General features: G+C 46.3%; 3 protein-coding genes across 5 annotated transcripts in view; 2 read left to right on the plus strand and 1 right to left on the minus strand.

The window, feature by feature from the left end:
- Positions 1-9: 9 nt before the first annotated feature.
- Positions 10-2199, plus strand: LOC117218822 (histidine protein methyltransferase 1 homolog). Of its 3 annotated transcripts, none has more exons than XM_033467483.2 (6): positions 10-613; positions 672-1042; positions 1213-1373; positions 1448-1698; positions 1830-1945; positions 2065-2199. In XM_033467483.2, the coding sequence occupies exons 2-6, from the start codon at positions 787-789 to the stop codon at positions 2109-2111; spliced, it is 831 nt and encodes a 276-aa protein (XP_033323374.2). In that variant the 5' UTR covers positions 10-613; positions 672-786; the 3' UTR covers positions 2112-2199. The 3 variants fall into 3 exon arrangements, with proteins under 3 accessions (XP_033323374.2, XP_033323375.2, XP_033323376.2); XM_033467484.2 differs by having other exon boundaries at positions 800-1042; XM_033467485.2 differs by having other exon boundaries at positions 803-1042.
- Positions 2200-2279: 80 nt separating this feature from the next.
- On the minus strand, positions 2280-3552 carry SrpRbeta (signal recognition particle receptor beta). The gene is made up of 4 exons (XM_033467489.2): positions 3346-3552; positions 2948-3114; positions 2733-2872; positions 2280-2662 (listed from the first exon to the last, which is right to left on the minus strand). Exons 1-4 carry the CDS (start codon positions 3437-3439, stop codon positions 2329-2331), a joined length of 735 nt encoding a protein of 244 aa, XP_033323380.2. The 5' UTR covers positions 3440-3552; the 3' UTR covers positions 2280-2328.
- A 1376-nt stretch (positions 3553-4928) lies between these two features.
- LOC117218838 (uncharacterized) overlaps positions 4929-15878 on the plus strand; it is a 45184-nt gene continuing 34234 nt past the window's right edge. Inside the window, exon 1 of the mRNA XM_033467518.2 lies at positions 4929-11683. The gene's annotated coding sequence lies outside the window, so the exon portion shown is untranslated. The remainder of the gene's footprint in view (positions 11684-15878) is intronic.

Consider the following 15878-nt stretch of genomic DNA (forward strand, 5'->3'; position numbering starts at 1 on the left):
CAACGTTGAGAAATTCCCCTGTAAACGAACGAATATGTGGCGCTGTCTGTCTAGCAGAAGACCCGTACAAAAAATTTCAAGGGTTACCTAACCTAGAAATCGACTGCTGTTTAACGAAATTAATAAATCAACCGTGTTATTGAAAAGGCTTAATGAGAAGCTACTAGCATTGTAATGACCCATAGATTAGGAACGTGGGCCACAAGACAATGGTAATATTAACACGTGCGATAAACGCGACGTACACAGAGGTTAATTGATCTATAAATCTATAATCCTCCCTCTTGTTGCCGATGGCGCCACTTATTCTTTTTCGCCACTTCCGCAATAGAAAATGGTGTTCAAGCTTTTTTACCGACATCTCTAACATAAAGTAAGCGCAAACGAGATATAGGATAGGAATAGAGTATGAGTTTCCATCATTTAAATGTTCGCGCCGTATTGTGCACGTCTAGTCTCGAAATCATCGAGCATAGAACATACGTCGTCTGTGATTCAAAACCGTTCCAGAAGCTTCATTTGTTTTCCATTGTTCTGTGACGCAGAGATACACGAACAAATATCGAAAACAAGATGTTCAAATTTGGATTTTTCAGGGACGAAGAGGCAAAAGGTAGTTTTACATTTATCCAGTTTATTTAAGTATGCAACAAAAAATATTCTTTATTAAGGTTATGTGTTTGCTACATTGTTTCCTGCGCATGTGCGGATTCAAGTATGATTTTCTGAGCATCAATTTTCTCGTTTAATAAAAATAATTATTTGGAAAAAGAATGTGTGCTCAGAATGATAATTTCAGAAGATGACATCGAAACAAAGGAATCAATTAATTGGATTCCCGCATCAAAGATTTGTATCACAGAATTGGAAATCACAAAACAATTTGAATCCGATGATTACACGGAAAGTATAATATTTCCGGGTTGCAAGTTAAAATTAATTCGCTCTGAGAAAGTTTTGCAACACTTGAAAGAAGAAAACTGTGTAAATATTGTAGAAGCAGAGTCACAACATTCTGATCTTGTCCCTGCCAAATACGAAGGTATATGGCAATTAAATAAAAATAATCATTATTTATTGTCGAACATGAACAGCTCCTACTTTCTAAATATGAAGCAAAGCTTGCATTTAGTTCATTGATTTTGATTTAATTTCGAACACTTTTCTTTTAATTTAATTCTTAAGAATTTAATGAGAAATTCGTGTATCAAGGTGGTCTAAAAATCTGGGAATGTAGTTACGATCTCGGACACTACGTTTTCGAAAATAGTGTAGAATTTCGAGACAAAACTGTGTTGGATTTGGGATGTGGTGCTGGTGTTATTGGTTTGATAGCTCTTTTGAGAAATTCCGTCGTACATTTTCAAGACTATGTTCGTTTCTTTTATACACATAATTTTCTAATAAAGTTCTCAAAATTTTTGGTTCATGTGGATCGTTATTTTAGAACGTGGAGGTAATAAAATCTGTGACAATTCCAAATGTTCTTCTGAATTCAGAGGATCGAAAAAATATTTTACATAGATGTGAATTTTTTTGCGGGGACTGGGAATCGTTTACGAAATTAAACGAGTCTGATAATGAAAGTCACGTTACAAAGTACGACCTGATTTTCACGAGTGAAACAATTTACAATCCTGACAATCACAGGAAATTGTATAATGTTTTTAAAGAGAAGCTGAAACAAGATGGCGTCGGGCAAGTATAATTATCGAAATTTAACTTAATTTATAATCTATTTTGGCTAGATAATTAAATTAATTTAGACATTTCATTAGGAAAATAATTTTTTTAGTAGTAGGTAATTAATTATTTTCGCTACTACTCAGATTCATTGCCGCTAAAAGTTATTATTTCGGGGTTGGTGGAGGAATGAGGCAATTTCAAAATCTCATAGAGGAAGATAACGTTTTCAACGTCGAAATAGTGTGGACAAGTCAACAGGGTAACAATTGACCATTAAATCTTACTTTATCCTTTATAAATTACAATTTTTTAATTAGACTTAATCTGCAGTAAAAGGCCAATTGATTTTGCTTAATAAACAACAATTGTAAATTTCAGGATTGCAAAGAGAAATTCTGAAAATTTCGAGGACACAACGTTCCTGAATTTAACCGGCATCTATCTGTATTTATATACGTAGAATAAGAAGCAATTACAATTTTTATTTTCATACAGATAATTCCATAACTCAAACTGTTTTGTTATTAGTTATTTCAGCACACCCCCATAAAGCCATACATGTTTAAATATTAAAGGAAAACAATTAATCAATCTTATTTATCAAATTGAAAACAAATAATTTATTTCAAGAAGTAAAAATTTTTATGTAATTTTTTTTAGCCATGCATTTAATTGTTCAATGTCGGCTGAGTTATCCGGATCTTTACTAAATGCATAGCATTCTGCAAAATCTATCTGTGTATCCAGCTGGGCAAATTCAAAATCTTTCCCTTCTCTTCCAAGGAAAAAATTTTTGGACGATGCATCTGTAGCTTCTAACTGACTTGTTTTTGTCATACGTAATAAATTCATTTCTCTCTCCAATAATGTTTTTATGACAGAGGAACCTTTTGCCATAGTTTGGTCCTGTTTATTGCATAATATTAGTACACATTTATTTTGCATAGATGGTTCGGACAGTATATTATACAAGTACCTGAAAATGATTAGATTCTTTAATTGTTTCTGCTACAGGATACAATGTCCTGTTACCTGTATCTACTTACTCTGCTACATCACGAATATCCTTTTGGAATGTTACCGAATCAATTACATAGATAACACCTTTCGCAGATAATTTGAATTGGTGAAAGTATTTATAGCGTAAACGCTCGTGTCCAGGAACATCGACAAGTTTCAGGGTATGCTAGACGTACAAATGGTAATAGAGGATCTCGATGCTGACGTACGAATGCTACAAACTTTATATACATGTACTTACATTATTAATTACAAGATTGGCTGTATTTTCTTTTGCAGATGTGTAAGTTTTAACAGAATTTGCACAAGCTAAACGCGCGAATATCAGTGTTTTACCAGCATCGCTGAGACCGGTTAAAAGTATCCTATTTCCTATAGATTTTCTTCGACGCCATATGACAAACAGTACTGAGCAGAGGAACAAAGTAGGATATCGTAAAAATTATGGTATCTATATTTATTTTATATATGCAATCACAATATTATGTTCCTTATATTTCTCGTATATATCGCTGTATTCCTTTTTATGCTTATTCTATATACCATGGTCATAAGTAATTATTTATATCGTATTTATATATTTAAAAATTCCACGCAACAGATTGATACAATTGTAACCTACAAAAATTTGTACATTACCTATAGTTAAGATAATCACTATCACGGCAACCAATATGCCCAGAAATTCGGAATCCATATTGTGACCCGTCAACGGCTTCACGTATTTTTCCATTGTTTCAATATCGTGTTATTTACGAATTACCTCGTGAACATGCTCTAATTTAATAATAAACCACAACAATAGTGCACACACTACTGTATCAATTCAACGTGTTAAGCAAATAGCATGTAGTTCGCTATGCGACTGTCCTATTTAGACAGAGGGCGCCAGAGGTCGTTCAATTATTACCGATATCGGTATTACCACGTCTGTAACATATACCCTGTTCGTGCTTTCTGCGAGGTCGCGTAGTTCGCCGCTTCGCCTACAGATGGACCTAGCGATACCGTTTTGAAGTTTACAGTAGTGCCACAACCGGAAGTTGAAGACATCAATAGTAAACGGGACGATGGTTGAAGAACGAAATCATGGACGAGAACTGGACGAGGAATTTTTCGGTTCATTCTTTGCAAACGACGTAATCCCGGTAATTATTTCCGCCATGTAAAACGCAGCAACATCGCCGAGGCATCGTTACGATATCAAACATTTCGAAAATCAATTTATTTCGACCAGGAAGTGTCCACCAGCAATCAGAAGGTACACAGCTAGAGGGTGTATGGCTTTTGGAGATTCGAGGCCCGTTTACAGAGATGGTACCGCGCGATCCGGGCTCCTGCTTTCATGTACGTCTCAATTATCGTTATGTAAATTGACTCAGTTTTGCGATGTGTGTTCTGCACGGGATGAGCATGAGCCTTCGGGGTTTCATGGTTGCGCGCGCAGGAGACACGGTCCTCCTGATCGGGTCAGGACGGTTCGATCTCGTCGAATCTCGATCGGGGGATGCGAAACAAGATGTTCGAATCAATTTGAACAAAACTACCGCCGGAGAGGCCGCGATCGTTTTAAACAAACGAAAAGGGGGCAAAGTTTAATGAGCTATTTAGAGGTGGTCACGCGCTCCTCGTGGGCTCGATTTTCCGCGCGCGCGATCGAGAGGGTGCAGCAACGCGTGTGCCGGATTATCGCGAATGCTCCTGCCGCATCTGTCATACACAACGCGGTTATTATTCCATTTCTATACACGTCTTGCCGTTTCTCCCTTTCCCGTCGCCCGGGATCATGCCCCATCGATCCGAATTGCCGTGTAATCTCGCAATCGGATTATCCTCGGGAACCGCAAACGAAATCGAATCGCCGCGCCCGCACGTCCGCACGTCCGCCCAATGGGACCTTCCTAATGCGGATCGAATGAAGACGACGACGGAAACAAAACTCGTGGAATGATTCATTATTAGGATCCCGGACGAACGCCTGACGAAGTTTCCGGCGACGGTGATTGCTACGATTAATCGAAGCAGGTGGATATAAATGAAATAAATGTGTACATTAAAATTCGTTTTCTTTTTCTTTTTTAGTAATACGTTGGACGAACCGAATGCGACGAGGATTTTTGAAATACAAAAGAGTTTAAAGATATAATATATATATATTTAATTAGTACTAGTATACTAATATATATTACTTAATTAGTATTAAGTAATATATATTATTACTATAAGTAAATACTATAAAATAATTTATAATTTTATTAAATATATATATATAGATATTGTAGGAATTTTTGGAGATGATATTCGTCGTTCAGCGGATTAACGGATAACCCAATGGATTTATCGGGACGGGGCTACCTGTTTACGGAGGATAATAATTTTGAACGCTGGCGCACGGAGGGAGTCACGGTCCGGTCTTGATCCTCGAAAAGCCGCGGACTTGTCGCGCCGTAAGAAGTATACCACAACACGTTTTTTCCATTTTCATTTGTCGGAACGATAGAAAGAGGGACCGGGCGACGTCGGCGGCGGCGGAGGGGCGAGCGAGGGAGGACGGCGGGAGCATTGGGGGTGCAATTCATATTTGTCCGTAGGCAGCAGCGGAATTGCACCTTTAATCAAGATTTCTACCAATTTGCGAGCGCCGACGGCGCGAAGACAAAGCCTATTGTTGCCGTAACTGGTTGGGGCTTCAAGTGTTCCAACGCAACGGTGAGAGCCCGATGCGCGTACATACCGGGTGGGACCGGCGAATCCTGCCGATTGATCGGCCGGGAAGATGACCGTGGACGACGATCGTTGGAAACATCGTTGAAAACTGACTTTCTTTGGATCAACGTTAAGAACACATCGTCCGGAGGCAACGAAGACTCGAGGCAGCGTTATCGTAACAGTTTATGAACAATGTTACAGATCTCGGAGAAGATTGCCGTGTCCCTAGCAATGTATAATAGTAATTTATAGTACTATTATAGTATATATACTATACTATAGTACTACGGTAATTATTCTTAGTAATTTATGGTACTAAGAATAATTACCGATCGACCGTGAACAGGCACTGGCGCCTTTTTCCGTGTGAACAAACATTGTTTCCTGCAACGCTAGTGGATCTTCGAAGACTGAAACGATGATCGCCTTCGAGACGAAGGCATTCGATTGTTGCGACTTTTATGGAGCAGAGGTGCGATTTCCGCGGAGCTCCGAGGGGAGCAGATTGGTACGATCGAAGACGGTGGAAACGGCGGCGCGAAAACGCGAAACCGTAGGGCGACAGATCGCACACCCGTTATCTCCAGAGCATACACGCGCCTTCGCCGGTCTCTGTCGGGCCGGGAGTTGAGACGAGTATTCTGGAGCGGAGGCTGACGCTCAGGGACTGCCTCGCTAGTCGCTTCGCATCCCAGAAGTCCCTACCCCACCGTTTGCTTCCGGCTAAGCCCGTTGCCACCGCGTCCCAAGCAACTTGAAGCCACTCGTACTTCTGTTTGTGTTTGCTAATTGTGAATTGTCTACTTCTTGCCGGTGGGCCGCGTGTACACGCCCGGCAAAAGCTGGAACGAGAGGAAAGGAAAGGAAAGGAGTGGAAAGGAGAGGAAAGAGGACGTGGAAGAAAAGGGAGCCAGAGGGAAGAGGGCAGCCTGGATTCGAGCAAGAGAGACCAGAAAGGAGAGAGAGAGAGAGAGGGAGAGAACGCGCTCGCGAGCGCGCGCTACCACAATCCCTCGTCGGTGTGGACGGGTGTACAGAGCCGTATAAGCCGCATGCGAACCAAGACCAAGTGAGCCAAGCCGCTATCGTCTACGGAATGCTCAGACCGAGGAAAAACCACCTCCTCCCCCACCCCCGAGGGCAACATCTCCGGTTCACTATCCCTCCCTCCTTCCTTACACCCGTCAGACCGACTACTCCTCGCCTCCTCCCGTACACCCGCCCCGCACACCCTCTCGCCCTCGCCGCCCCGTTCACCCTTCCTCAGACACTCGAGTTTACCTCACTAGTCACTGCTTACATGAGTACTACCCACCAAGAGGCACCCGCGAGCAAGAGGGTACCAATTTTTAGTCATCCTACGCCCTCTCTCCGTCCCTCGAGGTAACGTGACGCTCTTCCCTTTGAAACGGCGAGTATTTTTCTGTACGGAGTGCTGCTTCCGTTTACAACGGCACACACGGAGTAATTGGAGACGCTGACTCCGTTTCCTTTCCATCCCTCGCCGATTCCCCGATCGATTTTCCGGACGTTTCGTCGATCATTGCCGTATAAATTATCTTTCCATGGTTCTATCAATATTTATGGAATGTCGGGCTCCGCGAAATTTTCTGGAACCAACGCTAAAACTACCTAAAGAATTGCAGGATGGAATTTATTTGAAATAAATAAATACTCTTTAATTTTCCTTCAGCTTGTAGACAAAAGTGGACAATTTAGGAAGAGGAGATAGGGAGGTTTTTATACCTCTTCCTAAGTTGTCCATTTTTGTTTGCAAGCTCAAGGAAAATTGGGGAGTATTTGCCGCAGTTTGTGCCTGAATATACAAGTGAATTCAACAATTTTTAACGGAAGCGGCTTTGTGACTTCAATAATTATGAGATCAAAAATGTGTAACCGGTCATTTGACCGGCGGTGGTAGATTCAGTGTTACAGGAGACACGTTGGAACGAAGAAAATCCTGCAAATATTATGGAATCCTGCGAAGCTGTTCACCGAGGTAATTGATCGAACGTTCGACGAAATTGTTGTAATTGTATTAATTAATTTTTAGCAGCTCGACAAGCGATTCGAAGAAGAAGAAGAAGAAGACGAAGAGCAAAAATTGCGAGGCAATGTTTCCCGCGGCCTGCAAGCGTCGTGCAACTTTTTCAACCAGTTCAGCGATTTATTCGTCGACGATAAGCACCGAAGAACGAAACGTGGACCAGCCGGGAATCAAAAACCGCGGCGAAGTGAAACGCAAGGGTTGCAACGGAGACGAATCGCAACTCGTGGGAGCGTTGGTTCTTGCTTCGGCCTACGACGTCGATATCACCGGTCATTTCGTCGGTATCTCGGGGGTGTCCGAGGCGTCTGTGTTTAGAAAAGAAGCGGACCGGTATAATTGGTCGGGCCAGGGCCGTTCGGTCGGCGATAATGAGTCCATTTCCGACATCCCCGTGGTCATATCGCCCCGTCGCGCAATAAAGCCCGGCAGCATTGTAAGGAGAGCGTGTTGGCACACCCCTCCGTCGGATGCTGCCGGGCTGCTCGGTCGAAATATACGCCGTCTCTCCAGAGACGAGGGACATATTGTTTGGTTCAGTAATTCCTCGCGTTATTTCCCGTGTTTGCTTTTTATCATTGTAAACTGATATATTGTCCGGGGCAACTCCCCCGTCGGAGCTGCGTCCTGAAACGAGGACCGGGCCGGATAGACAGCGCGCGGATACCAGCGGGCAACGAGTTTAACTTTGTCCGCCAGCGGAAAACGAGATTACTCGCCGACACTCCTCCGCGCCTCGTTCGACCGAGACGCAAATATACGTCGCCGTCGCGCGCGGACGCGGCGCGACGCCGACGTCTGGCAAACAGTGAAAGCGTGCAAGGCCCGCGAGGAATTGAAATTGATCGCCCGAAGAACCGCGCACCGCTGCACGCCATTTTTCACGGGTATTCGCGGCCGTTGCTTCAGCCTTCCGAGCGCTAAATTAATTTGCCGCGTGTCCAGCGACGTCGTTCGTTTATCGTTGGCCGCCGATGATCGGCTGAATGTCGCAACGCAAGAAACACTCCGATCGACGGTCGAGAATTTTTTGCCGTGCCGTCGCGCGGATAAAACATTGTTTCGCTTGCCTCGCCCCGCCGACGCGACCGAAAGTTCCGCCGGCTTTCCGCGAGCCTCGTCTCCCGTCAATCCGTCGAGCTAGAAAAATATTTCGACGGGCAAAAACGTGTCCGAATTGAAAATTTCCCTTTGTTCGTCGAGTGCATGCGTATGACACTGCGACGCGCGCGTTCGTCACATGACACGGCACGTGTGCCAACGCCAAACTCGCGTCGCGAGGCAAACAATGAATTAAGCTTTATTTCCATGCCACTCCAGGCCGGGCTCCAATATAAGATTCGCAAATAAACGCCCGCATCCCTTTAAGAAGTTAATCCCTTCTTCAACCGGTCCCCTATACGATCGGCTCCGATTTACTAAAAGCAATCGTAAGTTGGCGGCACAGCATGAGCGACGTGTTGTAATAACCGTCTCTAATTTCCTGTGAAATTCACGGTTTCCAAGCTGAAAAAACGGAGATCAAATTTAGCCTAAATTTGTGAAACTACGGACGCTGTATCCGGTGATCGTCTAATAATAATAGATTGGCTATAGCAGCGGGAACAAATTCGACTAAGTTTTTTACCCTTTCTACACAGAATAGAAAGCCTGGAATAGCTGTTCGATGTAACATCATCCCCTAAGAAACTGACCGCGTAACTGCAATGAGATTCATCCTTGTTTCACCCCATTTACAATTGACATTCACGATTTAGAAACTAGAGAAGAGGTGACAAAGTTTAATTTGCATCGTCGAAGAAGAAAACGTCGTCTGATCCGATATCATCCCCCAAGAAAGTGACAACGAAAATGCAAAGAAATTCATCCTCTACATTCTCCCTTATCTACACACGACTACGACGACGACATAAACACCGGAATAAGAATGGCTGAAAATTCAGCCAGAGCTAATGTCAGAAAAAAAATGTGCACGAATCACCCCCGAGCCGGAGGGGTGCGCCGAAGTCCGGCCTCTCCACCATTTCCCCGTCGAGCCGTCGGCCGAGGCAACAAAAATCGGGAGGGATTTGCAGAAGAAAAAACGATGTTTCGCCTAATCACCCCTAAGTCCCCGACCGCCGGGGGTTGCAAAGAAATGCGTCGACGTACTGCCGCGAGCCCGGTAATCCGTTAATCACAGTAGACGCGGCACGAGGGTAGGAAACAGGCGCGTAATCTAAGAAAAGGCGTCGGAGCATTGGCGTCGGTGGAAAGTGGTTGTAAGTGAATGAAAGTGGATGCAAAGGTGGAGGTGTGGTTGCTACGGGGTCGTCAGCCTAGCAAAGCTAGCATGATCCGCCACGGAAGACAGAGGTCTGTCTGTCTTTATCAGCCAGCCAGGTAGAGCCCTCGAAGCCAGGCAACGGTGTCTCTGCCGCCACCCCTTGGCCGATGCCTGGGGGGTTGCTCAGGACGCCCACGATTGGCGTGGCTGGGTCGCACGGGGGAGGACATTCCGCGCCCCCATTGGCTCCGGGCGAATCCATGCTCGGTATTCATTCGCTGCCTCATTCGTCGACCCCTCGATCCCGTCTCCCTCTCTTTCCCTGTCTCTCCTCGTCTCTCTCCCTCCCGCTTCGCTAACCCCCGCCGGCGGACCGATGCAACTCACCCCTGAGCTCGCCGCGGGAATCTTTTCAATGCACTTCACCGCCAGCTTTCACCTTTTGCTGGATATTTCTAAGCAAATATTTTTTTAATAAGCGACCGCCAGCCGTTGATGCCATTCCGGGGGCGAGCCACCCCGCCCCCGATCATCTAATCGGAGCTCCGCGAGACCGATGAAAAATGAAAAATCCCGCGTCCCCTGGCTCGGGGAACAACAAAGCCGCCGAGGATTCGATCTCCGTTTCGTGCAAAGTCTTCGGAATTTTAGTAACACGAATTTTAGTACCAACGGGTTCCGGAATTCTTCCGGTTTCATATTTCGCAGGCGCGGAAAATCGCGCGGGTCTCTTCCAGCGAGAAATAGAAGCGCGGACGAGCGAGATCGTGGTCGTGCCTCGGAGGTCGGGGGTTGCGGTAGCCGGCGAATCGAAGTGCCAAGTGTTTCCAAATTAACCGGATGGCGGACGACCGACGCGACGTACAAATGGCATCCGGGAGACGGATTTTCGAACGGCGTGCCGGGAGGACGGGGGGAGGCCAAGGAGGAGCCAGGGAAGAAAGGATCGATGAAAAGTGTCGAACAAGGAAGCCGGTGGCCGTTCGCCTGCACTTTTACCGTCGCCGTGTCGCCTCCGTCCCAATTGAATGAGAGAAAATAAAAGGGAGAGAAAGGTGGCCTGCGCGCGGAGGAAAGACGAGCGACCGAGACCGGGAATAGGACGGAGGGACAGGGACGGAGCATTCCTTGGGGTGTTGCAGCCTATGATCGAGCAACCGGGTGGGCGGGTTTTCAGATCGCTCTCGGCCCCGCCCCCGGCACCGCCCCATTGGTGGTTGCCGGCTACCTTCGGCCGGTCGGCCTCCCTTCACCCTTCTGTCTGCAGCCGAGACCTTCGTCGGGTTTCGCCAGCAGCCACCGCGCACACACGTCAGCAAACGGCGCCTCCAACGGCCAACGGATCGTTCGCGATCTCCGTCGATCATCTGCCAACGGATCAACGGGACGGAATTCGCGAGAGATTTTTTTGGGGACCGGTCCACCAGGTGATCGTGTGTCCGGTGATGAGGTCGGCCGGTGAGACATCTCGCCGCTGAACGGCCAAACTGTGCTACGAAGTGTTGTTCGCCCGGAGATAAAAACACGCGCGATCGGCATCGGCGATCCACGGATTCCGGAGGACAGTGATTCAAGGACGTCCGTCGGACCCCGCTGGACCTGGATATCGACGAGCTTTCGCGCACCGTTCGCTCCTCCTGGGCCCGGCGGCTTTCGACGTCGGATCGGAGAAGAGGACAAGAGAGCCGATCTTCCCTGTTACCTGTAGCGATGGCGCAACACCGGCAATCGACGAACAACTGATCGCCCGTCCTTCTATGATGTCGAGCGACGACTGGAGGGACCCTCGGGAACCGGATGCCGACGTATCCTGATGTCCGTCGCCTTCGTCGTCATGACACCGGCCGCTTCCTGAAGACACTGTGACACTATTACTACCGAGGCAGAGTCGTTTTTGAACGAACTGTACCGTCTAGGATTATGATGAGTGCCGTCATCGAATTCGCACCTGTTTTGTAAGTACCCTGGTTTTGCATCTATGCGCAGCGACGATACCGCTTTCGGCGATCATGGTATTCTCGCTTGTTCTCCGTTTCGGGATCGCGAAGGCTCCGTTGTCGCGCGACGTTCAATTAGGTCCAAGATCGTGTGTCGACGGGTTCTAATTGGATAGGATATCCCGGTCGTGGGATTAAGCAGGGGAGGATTAGTCGGGGCACGAACGACTTGGCACAATTAGCCAGATTTTACGAGCGGATGAAACGGAGGATCCGTTTCTCCGCGGGCTGCAAACTAAACGGATTAAAACGCCCGTCGCGTTCGAATGCCCTCGCGAATGCCGCCGCGCCGCGACACAAGCATCTCGCCCTCGGAGAATCCGCCGGGAAAGATCGCGGGGCTCGAATCCCCTGGAAAACAGCTCTTCGCGCTTTTGACAGTCTCGTAAAGTAGTAGGAAACATCAACGGCGTTCTCGTATTAATTCGGAATCCGTGGCGACGATAGTATTCGACGCAAGAGCGGCCTCGAGCGTCGCAACCTGCTTTCGCGTCGGCCACGATTAAATTAAATCTAATATTGGGTTTACCAGGCTTTTTAGCTTACTGTTATCGAGATCGTGAAGGTACATTTACGAGAAATTTGTTACTCGGGGCAAATATTGTGGTAACTAGGCTGCGGATCTTTGTGTAGAATAAGTATTGTCTGCGCCAATTGCAAGAAATAGAAGCTAAACGAAAAGTTTGCTTTTAATTATTTTGTTAGACTGGAAATAATACAGTGTCATTGTCAAATTCTTTGAATTTCTCTGCTATCTTGAATTGAAACTGCTACCATAAACGCATGGTATCCGCGGTCTAATAATAACAGTCGCTACAAATTCTAATAAATGCATTATCGTCGCTTTTACGAGGTAATAGAAAATAGCCTTTTTTCAATGCTTCGCGAATCTGGTGTTAAGGAACATCGTGACGCAAGATTCAGTCCTCTCGCTAAACAATTTAGACTATGTACGTTTCTATCTAAGCTCACAGTCTAGTTCACAGTCTATAGAAGTAGAAGGAAACCTGTAGAAATTCGTAGAAATTCAGCTGTCAGATCAGCTCTCGACGTTGTCCAACGAAGACAGCTGGCAGAAACCGCGACGACTCTCTTCCGACGGGGACGCGACGCTGGTTTCGCGATGGCTATTTAATCGTCGGGGAAACGGACGCGGTTGGGAAATCGGTGACGAATCAGGGCGAGCAAGCGACGGGCGGCGATGAAAGACGATTTGCCGAAGTGCCATCGAGACGAGGCCCCGCGGCAACATGTATCGCGGCCCCGCCATGTGTAAAAGTAGCTCCGTTGTTCCGCCGAGAAACGTTCGTTTGTGTCCGAGGGCCGCAGAAGTGCCACTGGAAATTAGCGAACAATTAGCTCGGCCGGTTTCTGTTTTCTAAACACGGGCCTGCCTATCGACGGCCCATTATTTCGGAGCAGTCGTGCAACGCGCCTATCAAACTGCCTATGAACCAACGCCGGTACCTAAGTGGCCCGAAGTATCCGGAGCAGTATTTCGTACCGTCCTGCACAACGTACACATACACGCACTCTCTCGCTCTCTCGCTCTCTCGCTCTCTCTCTCTTGAGATCGCGCCGACGAGGAACGCGTTGCACACGGAGGGGCTGTAGAAGGGGTTCTTCTAGTGTTTCGTTGCGCTTAAAAGGAGGGGGTTCCACGGAGAGGGTTTCTCGCTGCAAGGCAGCTTTGGTGTTGCAGCCTCTTCAAACCTCGTGCAAACACTCGGGGACAGGGCGTTCGCCTGGTACGACGATTAATATCCCAATAAGGCCTCGTTCACAGGCCTCGCACGACCAAGCTGCTTCGTTCTTTATTCATTGTATCGCGGCTCCTCCCGCGGGATAAACTGCCCGATACCCGGCCCCGACACTTCTCTTCTTCTTCCAGAACCTTCGGCTTCTCACGCGACAGCCCATTTCCTCACTCGGGTACAACGCCGGCTTTTACGCAGGACGCGCGGCTACCTATAGGACTTTCATTATTTCTTGAGACGAGGATGATCGAGTCGCTTCTCGGTGTTCAAATTAGAGGAAGCATATGTGATAACAATTGAGCAAAGTACTGTACGGGATAGGGGAGGATGCGATTGAAAATTGTCACGAAATTTGTTGTACTTTCTACTTACGCAGGATGCATGACAATGCATGGCAATCGATTTTTTATTATTCCTGAACGATTCGAAGAGGAGGAAAAGTGAACGCGATCGATCGTATTGTTTTGTAAGGAAGAGGGTGCGATTTAGAATGGATGCAAAATTTTCTGTACTTTTTAGTAACGCGGGGTACGCGTGAATCTTAGATTTCGATTATTTTTCATTGCTGAATTGTTGATAGAAGTCCAAAGCGAAACCAAAGAAGTATAACGCTATAACCGATGCGTAGAATAGGGGATGTAACTTAGAATTGTCGCAATATTTTCGGCGCTATTTAATTGCACAGGGTGCGCGAAGATCGTAGACCTAGATTATGCCAAATTCATTTTTGGCAGGGAAGATCTAGCAAAGAAAATCACAGCACCGAACATTCTGGTGCAAACGATGCGAAACGAAATTACGAAACCTCGCGAAATTGGTCCAGCAAGGAAATTCGATTTTTCGTGCTGCGATAAATCGGCGAAGTCGCAAGCTCCGGCGAAATTTCGTTCCATTGTACTTTAATTGGGGACCGGGAAAGAGAACGAGCGAAGAATAAAGAATAATCGTACAGCGGACTGTGTTCCTCGATCCTTCCTCCAGCAGGAAGCGGAATAAGAAACGTCCATTTATATCGTTACCGAAACAACGAATGTCCATCTAGTTTATTAATGCTTCGATACTTTTCTTCTCGCTCACGGTACACAGAGGGTTCCCGTCGTTATGCAAACTTAGCAGGAAGAGTGCTACCATTTCCTTGCTTTGTTTCGCTCGAGGGTGGACCTTCCCTGTTTTCAACCAGCACATCAAACGTTTCTACTTTGCAAACCTTCCGATATAGAAATGGACATCCTTCGTTCCTTCTTTTCGTTCGCGGTCTTAGTATTTCACCGAGATACCAATTTTTGTCCATAAAAATGGACATTCTTTGTTCTTTCTCCAATCCTTCACTGTTTTACCATTTTACCATTTAATCATGGTTGTCTGTAATATAATCGTAATCATGATGTTATTCGCTATTTCGCTATTAGTTTATCAATCTTGCAATTGCTGTTCTTAAAAATAGACATCCCTTGTTCCTTCTTCAATCTTTGGTTTATTATTTCACCATTTAATTATCCTTTAAATTGGTGCTGATAGACTCCACTGTTTTACCATTTTATCATTCTTTCGATTGCTGTTCCTAAAAATGGACATCCCTTGTTCCTTCTTCAATCTTTGGTTTATTATTTCACCATTTAATTATCCTTTAAATTGCTGCTGATAGATTCCACTGTTTTACCATTTTATCATTCTTTCAATTGCCGTTCCTAAAAATGGACATTCCATGTTCCATCTCCGACCCTCGGTTCGCTTTAACTTCAAACTGCTGCTCACGATCAACGTATCCACTGTTTTACCATTTCATCGATCTTCTAATCGCCGTTCATAAAGATGAACCGTCTCTCTTTTTCTATTCGATAGAACAATCTCGTTCATCGGTCGCGGAAAGCGTTCGCCGCAGTTACCAAAACGCGGTGGTGGAGTCGACTTTGTCGGGCACGTCAAATTTGTAGCTGATCGGTGGTAGCGCAGCTGACGAGCGAGTTTTACAGCGGGCCACGCGATTAGCATAGCTATCACGAGCGCCCGCCGCGTGTCATTTATTTGGCCGAAAGGGCCGATGCTGAAACGCGACGTTAATTGCCGATCCGGCCGCGGAGATTCGGCGCGGCGCGTATCCATTCGGTAGGTGTACAGAGAGCATCGGCGGCCCGGGCCACCGCTTTATTAGCCGAAACTCCGCGGGTTTATGCGAGCCCGTGGGCTCTTAAGTGTCCCGGTTAAACGTCCCGTTTTTATTGGCAGATAAACGGGACAGGTTGGCCGGAGGAATGTCCCTCGCGACACCGCCCTTACGGACGCTGTTAATTAACAAGCGACGAGAGAGGAAGTCATCGAGTATCGGGGATTATAAACAATCGAGCAGCCCGCGCGAATCGACTCGGAATATATTAGTTTCTTAATTGACTGTTTCA

This window comes from Megalopta genalis, chromosome 4 (assembly GCF_051020955.1).
Source record: "Megalopta genalis isolate 19385.01 chromosome 4, iyMegGena1_principal, whole genome shotgun sequence".
Classification (NCBI taxonomy): Eukaryota; Metazoa; Arthropoda; class Insecta; order Hymenoptera; family Halictidae; genus Megalopta; species Megalopta genalis.

Bases quoted from the DNA above. Each gene is read 5' to 3' on its own strand.
- LOC117218822 (XM_033467484.2), top strand. From the start codon at position 574: ATGTTCAAATTTGGATTTTTCAGGGACGAAGAGGCAAAAG. The intron at 614-799 runs GTAGTTTTACAT...TGATAATTTCAG, and splicing joins CAGGGACGAAGAGGCAAAAG to AAGATGACATCGAAACAAAG. The intron at 1,699-1,829 runs GCAAGTATAATT...GCTACTACTCAG, and splicing joins CTGAAACAAGATGGCGTCGG to ATTCATTGCCGCTAAAAGTT.
- SrpRbeta (XM_033467489.2), bottom strand. From the start codon at position 3,439: ATGGAAAAATACGTGAAGCCGTTGACGGGTCACAATATGGATTCCGAA. The intron at 3,115-3,345 runs GTAATGTACAAA...TCCTCTGCTCAG, and splicing joins AGTGATTATCTTAACTATAG to TACTGTTTGTCATATGGCGT. The intron at 2,873-2,947 runs GTAAGTACATGT...TTGTACGTCTAG, and splicing joins CCAATCTTGTAATTAATAAT to CATACCCTGAAACTTGTCGA.